The following is a 12598-nucleotide window of genomic DNA, read 5'->3' on the forward strand; positions in this document are numbered from 1 at the left end:
CTCATCTCTTCTCAACAACAATCTTTCCGTACTTTTGCAGGACATAACTGACCCTCGTGTTCGGGCATTCCTCCAAAAGTTCAGCCAGATTACTACCGAATGAAGTCTCTTTAAACCAGTGTAGTCTCTCTAAACCAGTGAAGCTTTATGTGAAGCACCACATTAACACTACTGGTTCCCCTATCTTCTCGAAGGTGCGTCCTCTACCACCCCAGAAGCTGGCTAATGCACAGAAAGCGTTCGAACAACTTATGCAACAGGGTATTTGCATACCTTCGGACAGCTGTTGGTCTTCCCCACACCATATGGTGCCTAAGCCAAATAGCGAATGGCACCCCTGTGGGGATTATAGAAGGCTAAACGTACAGACTGTTCCTGACCGATATCCCATTCCACTCATCTACGACTTTGCACATCATCTCGCAAATTGCCGCATCTTTTCGACCTTGGATTTAATCAAAGCTTATCACCAAATTCCTGTAGTTCCAGAAGACATTCCAAAGACGGCAATATGCACACTCTTTGGACTCTTCAAGTTCACGCGGATGACTTTCGGGTTGTGCCATGCGGCGCAAACCTTTCAAAGGTTCATCCGCTCGGTTCTGCGAAACCTCGACTTTTGTTTCGTATATTTGGATGATGTTTTGGTCGTTGTGAGCACTTAACCCAACTCGAGTGTATTTTTCAACGTCTACTTGTGGCCGGTTTAGTCCTAAACGTTGATAAATGCAAGTTTCTTCAGACACAGTGTCCGGATGGCTCAAGTGGTTAGAGCGCTGGGCTGTCGTAGCGGAAGGTCGCGGTTCAAATCTCGCTGGGGGCAGAGGAATTTGTTATCGTGACTGGATGTCGGACACCAGTCGACTCAGCTGTAAATGAGTACCTGAGTCAAATCAGGGTAATAATCTCGGGCGAGCGCAATGCTGACCACATTGCCTCCCACATTGTACTGTGGTGTACCGTTTCGGTCTTGAATGAAGTGCTCTAACACACTTCAAGGCCCTGATCCAATATGGATTGTTGCGCCAACGATTATTATTATATTATTATTATTCTTCAGACACAAGTGATTTTCCCCGGCCACTTCATTTCCTCTGACGAAATACAGCCCGACCCAGACAAGTTGCAAGCGATCTCAAGCTTCCCGTGTCCAAAAACCGTGAAGGAGCATAATTATAAACTTCTATCGTCGTTTCCTGCCCAAGGCCGCCCCACACCAGTCCGTTTTGAACGCGTACTTGTCTGGCCCCAAAACAAAGGACACACGAGAGATTGTGTGATCTGAAGCGGCTGTCCGCGGGTTTGATAAATCCCGACAACAACTGGCTGACGCTACACTCTTGGCATTTCCTCGACAAGATGAACTCTTAGCCGTTTTTGTTGATGCCTCTGACATCGCAGTAGGTGTTGCTCTTCACCAAAAGGTGAATCAAGTCTGGCACGTTCAACGGAACTACAGCTCCCACAATCGAGAACTGCTCGCTGTGTACTTGAGCATTAAGCACTTTCGCTTCTCCCTAGAAGGCAGGCCGTTCATAGTGTTCACCGATCATAAGCCTCGCACATATGCTTTGAAACAGAAGCCCGACAAAGCGTCCCCTCGTCAGCTTCGACACCTGAGCTTTATAAACCAGTTCACATCCGACATCCAGCACGTGTCCGGCAAGGACAACATAGTTGCTGATAATAATCCTGTGTGAGTATCCTTGGTTTGCATAAGTTCAATACACTTTGTACCTGCTAGGAATACTGTATTGTAAGTAGCTGACTAATTTAATACAATACTGATGTGTCATCGCAGCAAAATGTAAAAAAATTTCGCCCATAAAGGATCTATTATCTGAAAAAAGCATCAACCATTCATATAAATTTGTTTGCATACAGGTTAAAATAGTGGAGAGAACCATAATTCCAAGAAATTCAAGCTAGTACACATGCACGTATATAATATGTAAATTGGGATTTTTCATGGCAAAAAGTGTCAAAATACGTCGTTTTCCAAAGAAATTATCCATGAAACATGACAAAGTGAAAGCATTCACGCCTCAGTTTACTACTAATGCAGTGAACCAAATGTATGCTTGGTGTGAAACGCAGATAGAATGTGTATTTGTTGTTGGCATTGCACATTAAATAGATGCTTTCTCTAGATGCATAAGTGGTGCTCAGATGGTTGAAAGATTGCTAAAACGAGTATCAAATAATATGCTTCTGAATGTTCGCCATTTTCTTGTCTAGACTGTTTTCCCATCTTTCCATTACTAAAAGTGGATGTCCTTGAGTTATCCAAGGTAAAGTCAGTTGTCAGTTCTGACTCGGATGAAAATGCTGGTTACAGTTTGCACAAAACGCATTGTTTAAAACGTTTACATTGGGAAGACTCTGTTTAGAGATCTGCATAGTTGTGAGACATCACTCAAGGTAGAAAGCACGAATTTGTTTGAGTTCCCAAGAGATTTCCCGGCTTCATTAAGCTGAGTTCAAATATGTATGAATAGTCCTATTTGTTCCTCGTACAGATACATCCTTTCCATTTATACTATTATAGAACCATTCTGCTACATTTGGTGTACCCTTATACATGTCGATTATAAGAGGCGAAGTTGTAGTTTAAAAGTTTATCTCGATACGAATCATACTATTTCTATACCACCGAAAGTCATCTTCTTCATTAAAGGTTTTGCCTTTTAAGGTAATAACAAGAATTTCCACTTCAAATTCATGTGTATATTCATGAACTACTCCCTTGGAAGCTTAATAACTGCAGAAAATTTTACTCTGATAATGATCATAAGTGCAAACTTACCACAACGAGGACGAGATGTAGATGAAGGCCTTCACAGAACATCCAGAAATAATTTGCGAGCATTAGATAGTGTAGCAGCAGATGTAAGCCGATGCACCATGTCTGTTTATAGATAGAATATTTTACAAGTAAAAATTAGAAATTAATATTTGCAATCCGACATGTTTAATGCTAGAATAAAATCATAGATGCATATGTGTATATTTATGACGCAGTTATGACTTGCACGAATGTCTGCACATTTTCGAATTGCAGTAGTCGAAGAATAGATCAGGTTTCATTTGCAAGGTTTTAAACTAATAACCAGGGTTCAATAGATGCTATAAATATGCAGTCAGTTACAAACTAAAGATGATTCGTGTACACATTCCACTTAACTGCGGATGTCATAAATTTCTTCTAACTTTCAGCAGAAGAAATGTAGTTGTGGTTGGTAAAAGTTGAATTTTCATCCCCATTATTGAACGCGTTAGAACGCTGTGGAGGCGGAATGATGTGGGCTTTAACCCTATTGGAAAATTACGTTATGCCCTGTGAATTGAGGGATAAAAATTTATGTGCCAGCAGCCTGAACCTTTATTACTACCGGAAGGATATGAACTGATCTCACGGCAACGACCTTTGGCTATCGGAAACGGACTATGATTGGTTCCATATTGCAATGTGCGTACGCTCCCCGACAGCGGTAGCGAGGGTCCTCAGAATGATCGCTTTCTACAACTTCCAGCGATATAAACTAGACAATCTGGGCCTAAGCGAAGTAAGATGGCGGAGCTCTGGAGAGTACTCCTCTGCTTCTTGCGGCAATGTGCCGCAAGTGGTAGCAGACGCCAATTCAGTTTCGGGTTGCTTCTGAAGGCTATCGTGAAGCGCGCTCTCATGATCTGGGAGTCGGTTTCTGGACGACTCTTAACTGGAAGACTTCGGTCCAGGTTAAGGAGCATCACAATTGTACAATGGTACGCACCAAGGGAGATTTCCAAAAGGTAACATTATTATTGAGATGGATGCTCTAAATGCCAAGGTAGGTAGGTAGGTATCAGTGGCCGCTCCGAGGAGCCTAATTAGCGCTTTGTTGCGCCGTTTTGATGCCACAAACTCCTAAGACCGTGACTGTTGTTATGGGAGCAGGGAGGCAGAGTCCAGCCTGCCCGGATCTTCAGAGCCAGCCTGTAGCATTCACGAAGGAAAGCAGCTCTCCCACCCTGCAGCTAGAAATCTCTCTGAGGTCCCCAAAGTATGGTTTACCCAGTGTCCGCAGCCTGACTCTAGCCAGAGCTGGGCAATTGCAGAGAAAGTGCATGAAGGTTTCCCTTCCTTCTCCGCAGCTACGGCAATACGGTCTCCTATGGGCCAGTGCGCCATGCAGACCGCCATAATCTTGAATGCATTTGCGCACGTTTGGCACAGGAGCTCTCGTGATCGGGCTATAGTATAAGCGGGCCAAATTCTCCTTGACTTGGCACAGTTTGTAAGCCTTCGCCATCTCAGGCCCGCGGCTGCTAGGTAGTGCGAGTAGACTCGGCCCCCGACAGCCACTAGTGGAACACCGACTGTATTCGCCGAGGGACTGCCAAGAGCAGACCCTTGCGTGGTCAATCCGTCAGCCCGTTCATTCCCTTCTATGTTCCTAAACCCGGGAACCCAGAGGAGAGTGATTTTGAGCGTGTCGCCCAGACGGTTAAGCGCGTCTTTGCACTGCCCCACCAGCCGGGAAGATGTTGTCGTTGAGTACAAGGCCTTGATGGCTGTTTGGCTGTCGGCCAGAATGGCTATTTTACGCTTGGGGATCGAATTACGCTCCAGCCATCGACAGACTTCCAATATCGCCAGTACTTTCGCCTGGAATACACTGGCGAAACCTGGGAGACAATACGACTTGGATACATTGTGTGTATTCGAGAAAACCCCCGCGGCGACTCCATAGGCCATCTTTGATCCGTCCGTAAAGAATACTGTGTCATAGTCTTGCAACATGCAGCCGGTCTTCCACTTCGCCCTGGTTGGAAGGTCCACAGCAAAGTTTCTCGTGAAGTTCAGCTTGCGTGTGACATAGTCCGTGGGGGATGCCCAGATTTCCCGAGGTATTTCATCTAGGATGTTGCTGTGGACGTAGGACTTCGCTGCCCAGCATCCGGACTCACGTAGTCTGACGGCACTGCACGCTGCAACATATTTAATGTGGAAGTCTAGGGGGAGGAGATGCAGGAGTACATTGAGAGCATCTGCCGGGCAGGACTGCAGAGCTCCAGTGGCACCCGCACACGCGGTTCTTTGAATCCTATTAAGATTCATTCGATTGTATTTTTTCTTCAAAGCCTGCCACCATACAATAGAGCCGTACGTTAGGATCGGACGCACTACAGCGGTATACATCCAGAGAACCATCCTCGGCCGAAGACCCCATTTTTTCGCAAAGGTTCTCTTGCAGGCATAGAAGACTATATAGGCCTTCTTAACCCTCAGTTCTATGTTCAATCTCCAATTTAGCCTAGCATCCAGGATTACACCCAGATACTTTACATTAGAGGAAAGAACCAATCTTTGTTCATTCAGCCGTGGTAGATGGAATTCAGGTATCTTTGGCTTGGTGGTGAATAGCATCAGTTGCGTTTTGGTTGAGTTTATGCTGAGTGCGCATCTTGCGGCCCACAGGAACACCTGCCAAAGTGGGATCTCACAACACCTTGATCGGGCATGTGATGGAGAAGCATGATCTTGGCGACCCCAACTCTAATGGTGGGAGGTTCGTGGATTTCTGTAACTTCTACCACCTCGTCAATGGCGGCATACTGTTCAAGCATAAGCCTGCCATAAGGTTAGTTGGGTTTCAACTGACCGACACCGTATTAGCAATCAGATCGGGTACTTCGCGATCAAAAGAAGATTTAGGAGTTGTCTTTTGGATGTGTGTAACAAAAGAGACACTGGCATAGGCCTTGAAAGAGATCATAATCTTATGGTCACTTACGTTCGCTTGCGCGTTCTGCCTGCCACTACTCACAGAATTGGGGAGTTGCGACCCTCTAAGTTCAACATCTACAGTTTGTACGACCCAGCTGTCGCTCGGCAATGAGATGGCTATCTTGTGAACGGCAGATATATTGTCGATTTCTCATCCACAATGATGATCAATTGACGATGTGGAAAGAAAACATGCAACATCGAGTGGATGAGGACTTAGGATCTCTCAATCCTTAAATATAATATGACTTATGACTGGTTTCTTGAATATGCGTACGCTCCTCACCAACTGTATCGAGGGGCCTCAGAATGTCCGTTTGCTACAACTTGATCTAGGATTTCAGCGATATACGTTAGATATTTTGGTCCTAAGCAAAGTAGAATCGTGCGACTCTGGAGAGTACTCCTCTTCCTATTCTATCAATTTTTTTTGTGTACGCTGTAAATCACGAAAGAACTTGCAAATGGTGGTAAATCTTTCGATGGTCATGTAAAGGATATTAGCGATCGATACCTCATCCACGACGACGAGCAGCTGAAGAGGCGGAAGGAACACTTTGCCACGATTTTTAACCGTTTGATATGCGGTGAAGCTTTGCTTCTTCTGAAGAGAAATCATCAGACGGTTTGCCCGGAGAGTTAGTCATTGCTGCTTCTGCAGTTTCTGAAGAGTACAACCTCAACTTTGAGCTTCCGATCCAGATTGAGAAAGATTTCAATAGTATGGTGCTTACAACGACTACAGGAAATTGATCAACTGATAGTCGTTTGCGTGTTGCATACACTGTTTGGATGCTGGGTTGGAGTGCCTTCACAACACAAGTTGAAGACCGAACGTTTATATGCTGCATCTGTCGTTCGACAATGGGAGAATCATTTTGTTGATCGCACCAGATGTGTGCTGAATAGTCCACCTGAGAATATTGATGACGATAAGGCCGTCTTTAAAAGTGCTCTTTGCTTAGTATGATTCGATTACGATCATTTACCATACTGAGATTATAGGGCATATTGCCGAACCGAATGAGATTGGGGGATTGGAGGAATTATCAGTTTTGTAAATCGAGAGTACATGTGTCTTCTATATTGTGTATGTCCGTACTTTCAACCCAGCCTTGCAATGAATTTGGGTTACTATTTTCTTTAAACATGTTACGAAACTTAAACGTTATCATTAAAATCTAAATATAATTGCACGCAGATATCAGTTTTTCCAGGATTATGATCAAAGGAAAATCTTACCGGATTGGTCCGTATATTTTCTGGAACTTCCACTATTAACTTGTACCATAAAATCCATGCTATGCAGTTCAGAGCAAGCGATGAAAAGAGGTGAATGTGAATCCTTATCCGTGTGCAACGTAATGACCTGAAATACATCAAAAGAAAACATGCGAACATTAATCACCGTTACAATCCGGATATATGAAAAATCCTTTGAAACTTACTTAAATCCTAAAAAGATTCCTAACGATATAATCAGCGTAATCAAGGATACAATATAACCTTTCACGTATAATTCATTCACGACTTGTCGAAACTGTAAGAGAGCAAGTGAATATTTAAATAAATTTGAATATTTTATGAGAAGATGTTGTCACAAGTATACACAACAGCAGACAGTACGCTATGAAGGATTCTAAGGATTCTAGTCAGAAATTTCTTGGTCTTCCCAAACTCTTCCTTCTTAGGTTTTTTATATTCCGAGTGAGACTTATTATGTTTTGTGGATTTAGTAAATATTTGACGAGGACAGAGCGTACACCGTGGTAGGAAACAAACGATTTGAGTGTATGCATGTATGTGTAGTGGATTCTCTTGTTTACCAGGGGGCAAGAACGCAAATATATACATGTCGGCTTAAATCTAAATTAAATTTCAGTTTACAAGATTTTACATTCTCTTGTTCCTGAAATTGATTTATTTTGTTTGTTGTTAAATAAAAATTCTATATTGTTGCGGGTAACGTTATTCGGTGTTTGGATTTTCTGAAATAAAGATAACCCCTGGGTTCGTACTTTGATGGGGGTAGTCTACACAAGATATGTTGAGTATTTTCATTATAGAAACTCAAAATAAGAAAAGTAGTTATGGATGACTACTATGGATCATGTTTCGCCCAAAATGCCCGAAGTGTGTTTTAATTTGAATAAGAAAGAAGATCTGTTCAGACAAAGCTACATTGAAGTGTCTGGTCTTATATATGGTGCGTTGAGATCACTCATAATGTGAATCAATAGTTTAGGAAAATCCGGCGAAAGTTGCGAAAAATGTATGTGAAGTAAACTTTGAAAATACCGGCGAGGCCACGAGCATGATTGAGAAGCGCGGATCACACGATGCCTCTTTTGCCTCAGGTGTCAATTAGAGATGGGTAGGAGATGCATGTACATACAGCATAATATCACATTACCTCACCACGCGATCCAAACATTACCGAACATTACAACATCACCGCATTACTTAACATCATCGCATTACTCGTTACTTTAGTAAGATTACTTCTGTGATAAGTAATCTTTTATAATGTGATATCACATTACCAAACATCATCACTCTTCGTATGTATTACGAAGAGCGGTGATGTTTGGTAATGCTGTTGTCAGTTGTCGAGCACCGGGCTGATGCCGATACCGAGTATCGCTTTCGAATCTATGTAGCTATTGCCTGTTTGCCTGTTTTTTAGCGAGCTTTGGGTTGGCTTTGGACTGGTGTCTGGTTGGTTTTGGGCTAGAAAATCATTCGGAGTGCATATAAATGTTAAGACGCATGGATATAGCTTTAAGTAATTCATCTATCGCTGCCTTAATAAGGAACTCCAGACATCCCGGTTTTGCGCCGAGACCCACAAATTCGATATTCCTAAAATCCGCACAGATAATGCCTCTTTGCCAATCGTCAGGCATTGATTTGCTTTCCCATACTTTGAGCAGAAGTTGATGAACTACTTGGTGTAGTTGGTCGCCTCCATATTTAACTAATTCGGCTGTAATTCCATCGGCTCCTGGCGACTTATGCTTTTTAAGCCGATAAATTGCACGGACTGTTTCTCCTATACTTGGTGGTGGCAGCATTTGTCCGTCGTTTTCAGTTGGCGGGGCCTCCAACTCGCCAATATTTTGGTTATTGAGCAGCTCATTAAAATACTCAACCCATCGCTCTAATATGCTCATTCTGTCGGAAATCAGATTTTCCTCTTTGTCTCGGCAGGATTAGCATCGAGGTGAACAAGGCTTCATCCTGCTGACTTGCTTGTAAAACTTTCGCACCTGGTGCGGTTGCTCCCTGTACTTTCACAAACTGTAGTTCACAAACTTGTTTGTTCTCCCAGATTTCCTTTTTCCGTCTGTGAAGTCGCTTCTCCGACAAAGTTCGTGATAAGTCTCTGCGCGTACCAACGTTCTTTGAGAATGCAACATTATTTAGTATGCAGCATTCTTCCGTTCCGTAGCTAGTTTACTTTCATCGTCAAACCAGCCGTTCCGACTTTTCTTGCGGCTGGGGCCAAGTATCGTTGTTGCGGTATCAATGATAACGTTCTTCAGGTGGTTGTGAAGATCATTTGTTGATGCTTCATCTCCAAGTCCTCTCTTGACTGCGGTTATTGCGGCATCCATTTCCCTCTTATAGATGTCGCGGAGGGTTGTGTTGTGGATGGCTTCAGTGTTAACTCTCACCTGATTGTCACAGGGGATTGTAGGTGGTGTCGTAATTCGAACTCGGAGCACTATCACAACGAGATAGTGTTCCGAGTCTATATTGGCCCCCCTACATGTTCTGATATTCATCAAGGCTGAGAGGTGGCGGCATTCAATCCGCACGTGGTCAATTTGGTTGAAAGTGCTCCCGTCTGGAGAGGCCCATGTATGTTTGTGGACCGCTTTCAGCGCAAAACACAACCATTTCGTGTGACCCTGCTAATTGAATAATCCGTAGTCCGTTATCATTGGTATCCCGATGTAAGATATGACGTATCGCCTGAATACGGGCTCCGTCCCTACTTGAAAGTTGAAATCTCCAAGTATGATTTTGATATCATACTTGGGACAGGCTTCCAGGATTCGCTCAACTGCATCGACTCTCCGACTCTGCAGTCTCCTCTGTAGGGGCGTGAACGTTTATGAGGCTTATATTTCTAAACTTGCCTCGCAAACGCAGAGTGCATATCCGTTCGCTTATATTTTCAAACTCGATAACAGCAGGTTTAATTTTTTGGCTGACTAAGAAACCTCCTCCGAGCAGATGGTTTACTGGATGGCCACTATAATATATGGTGTAGTGGCTCTTCTTCAGGAAACCCGTGCCTGTATATCGCATCTCTTGCAACGCGGTTACGTTCTGCACAGGGAGCGCACATTCCATGAAAAAATGCGCAAATCGTTAATCCTTTGTTATTGCTGGGTTCGTCGTTTTAAAATCCATCCTGTCCGAGGCTCCTTCCGTGGCTTCGTAACATCGGTTTTCCGTGTAGTGTTGTCAGCCCTACTCAACCCTCAAGCTGGAGGACCAGTTGGTATATTTTGTCCTGTTTTTAGGGGCGGCCTTCATCCTTCTCCGTCTGTCTATCTGTCTTTAAGTAATTAGAACTTTGTAATATCACTTTTTTTGAGAGTGACTTTTTTCTAAAAGTCATATGATATATCACACGCCTCTAGTTACAATGAGACGCCACCCATGGGGTCCCCCACGTTGACATGATATATTAAGGCAAGGCAGTGCTAAATTGACTCAAATCACTACAGGGTTTACTAAAACTGTATCGTTCCCAGTGGAACAAAAGTAATTAAAATTCCCTACATATGTAAATTAAAACTTTCTTTGGTATGCAGTTGTTTGGAATGGTACGGCGAAAGTCACTCCAGCCGTGTTCTAAATGTAACGCACGCGAGGAATCACCGGGGCATTTTCAGATCACTCAATGAATTTTAAGTAGAAGACTACATACAGGAAGAGAAAGTCACGTGTCTTTGGGGCACTGAGTGCATATTCGCGGGGTGGGGACGGGGTAGTTAACGCATCCGCACCCGCTGTGCAATGCGCCACACTTCGCTTGTCTGAATAGTAATAACACATGCTACCACGCGCTCACAGTCATGTGTGTTTAGTCTTCTTTACATATCTCAACAAAATGTCCAGATTGTTACTGAAGAGGAGGTTCGATCTGTTATAAAATTCTGGAGGAACAGGAGCAAACCTGATGTGGAATTTTTATGGTGCAAATGCATAGTATAAACCAGGCCATTAGTCTCTGGGAGGAATTTCCATCCTTCCTCAATGCAGGAATTTTCTGCTGAAAAGGATACATTCAGCACCCTCTACAAATTTATAATGTTCACTATTAATTGAAGGATAAGTAAGGATTTTGAGGTCAACGACATACAAAGTAAATTAACGCCTCCATAGTTGTGGGACAGGCAGATAGGGGCTAGAAAATCTATTTAGTTGGCATTTCGATTACGTTGAAGCCTTGTGACCTTGTGACCCACACCTGGCTAATCGATGTCTTAGGTTTGTGTCGCAATGATTCTAAATTAAGTCTTTGGCTACCGCCGTGGAAGGGTGTTATGTCACGTTTTGTCGGTGGTAATAACCTGTCAGAGTCCAACCGTATACGGAGAGGGATTTTCCAAGGAAATTCATTGCGTTCATTTTGGTTTTATATGGTATTGCATCCCCGTTCATGGCTCTTTAATTATACTAGAGAGCATGGTTAGGTAACCAAATCCACTGTACATGCTAAGCTAACACACTTGATGTACTTAGTTGACACAGCAAATTTTATGCTTGTACTGATAATCTTGTTAGAAATCCGTTGCGCATCGTTGACCCATTCAGTGGTAACATTCGGATGGAAAATGATATAGGTAAGTATCGAATCAAACCCATCCTCAAACACTATCGCTAGCCACATGTTGGACAGAGCAGCGATGACCTCCACATCCAAGCTTTCACCGGCACAGACTTCTACAAATATCTAGGAATTCTATAGGCAACCCAAGGACTTGGGTAGGTTCGCTATTCCTTCATCATCATCATCATCATCAACGGCGCAATAACCGCTATCCCGTCTACGCCTGGCTTAATAAGGAACTCCAGACATCCCGGTTTTGCGCCGAGGTCCACCAATTCGATATCCCTAAAAGCTGTCTGGCGTCCTGACCTACGCCATCGCTCCATCTTAGGCAGGGTCTGCCTCGTCTTCTTTTTCTACCATAGATATTGCCCTTATATACTTTCCGGGTGGGATCATCCTCATCCATACGGATTAAGTGACCCGCCCACCATAACCTATTGAGCCGGACGGTCATGGTATCGCTCATAGATTTCGTCATTGTGTAGTCTACGGAATCGTCCATCGTCATGTAGGGAGCCAAAAGTTCATCGGAGGATTCTTCTCTCGAACGCGGCCAAGAGTTCGCAATTTTTCTTGCTAAGAACCCAAGTTTCCGAGAAATACATGAGGACTGACAAGATCATAGTCTTGTACAGTAAGAGCTTTGACCCTATGGTGAGACGTTTCGAGCGGAACAGTCTTTGTAAGCTGAAATAGGCTCTGTTGGCTGACAACAACTGTGCGCGGATTTCATCATCGTAGTTGTTATCGGTTGTAATTTTCGACCCTAGATAGGAGAAATTGTCAACGGTCTCAAAGTTGTATTCTCCTATCCTTATTCTTCTTCGTGCTTCGTCTTATTGCGACCTGAGACAGAAGAAACATCGGATGAAGACCTTTCCCTCTTTCAGCTCTACACTCTCGTAGTCGGACTGCTTTTTTATCTTTTTTCAATTTCACTTCGCCTACTTTTCGAGAAACATTTTGGGGTCCCT

General features: G+C 43.5%; 1 protein-coding gene across 3 annotated transcripts in view; it reads right to left on the reverse strand.

The window, feature by feature from the left end:
* The window catches only part of LOC119654880 (calcitonin gene-related peptide type 1 receptor), a 286412-nt gene that overhangs the window by 12853 nt on the left and 260961 nt on the right, over positions 1–12598 (reverse strand). For all 3 annotated transcript variants that reach the window (XM_038060488.1, XM_038060487.1, XM_038060489.1), the window contains 3 exons: positions 7219–7310; positions 7013–7139; positions 2807–2908 (listed from right to left, as the gene is read on the reverse strand). In XM_038060488.1, coding sequence (XP_037916416.1) covers positions 2807–2908; positions 7013–7139; positions 7219–7310 — 321 coding nt within the window. The remainder of the gene's footprint in view (positions 1–2806; positions 2909–7012; positions 7140–7218; positions 7311–12598) is intronic.

Source organism: Hermetia illucens, chromosome 4, assembly GCF_905115235.1.
Source record: "Hermetia illucens chromosome 4, iHerIll2.2.curated.20191125, whole genome shotgun sequence".
NCBI lineage: Eukaryota > Metazoa > Arthropoda > Insecta > Diptera > Stratiomyidae > Hermetia > Hermetia illucens.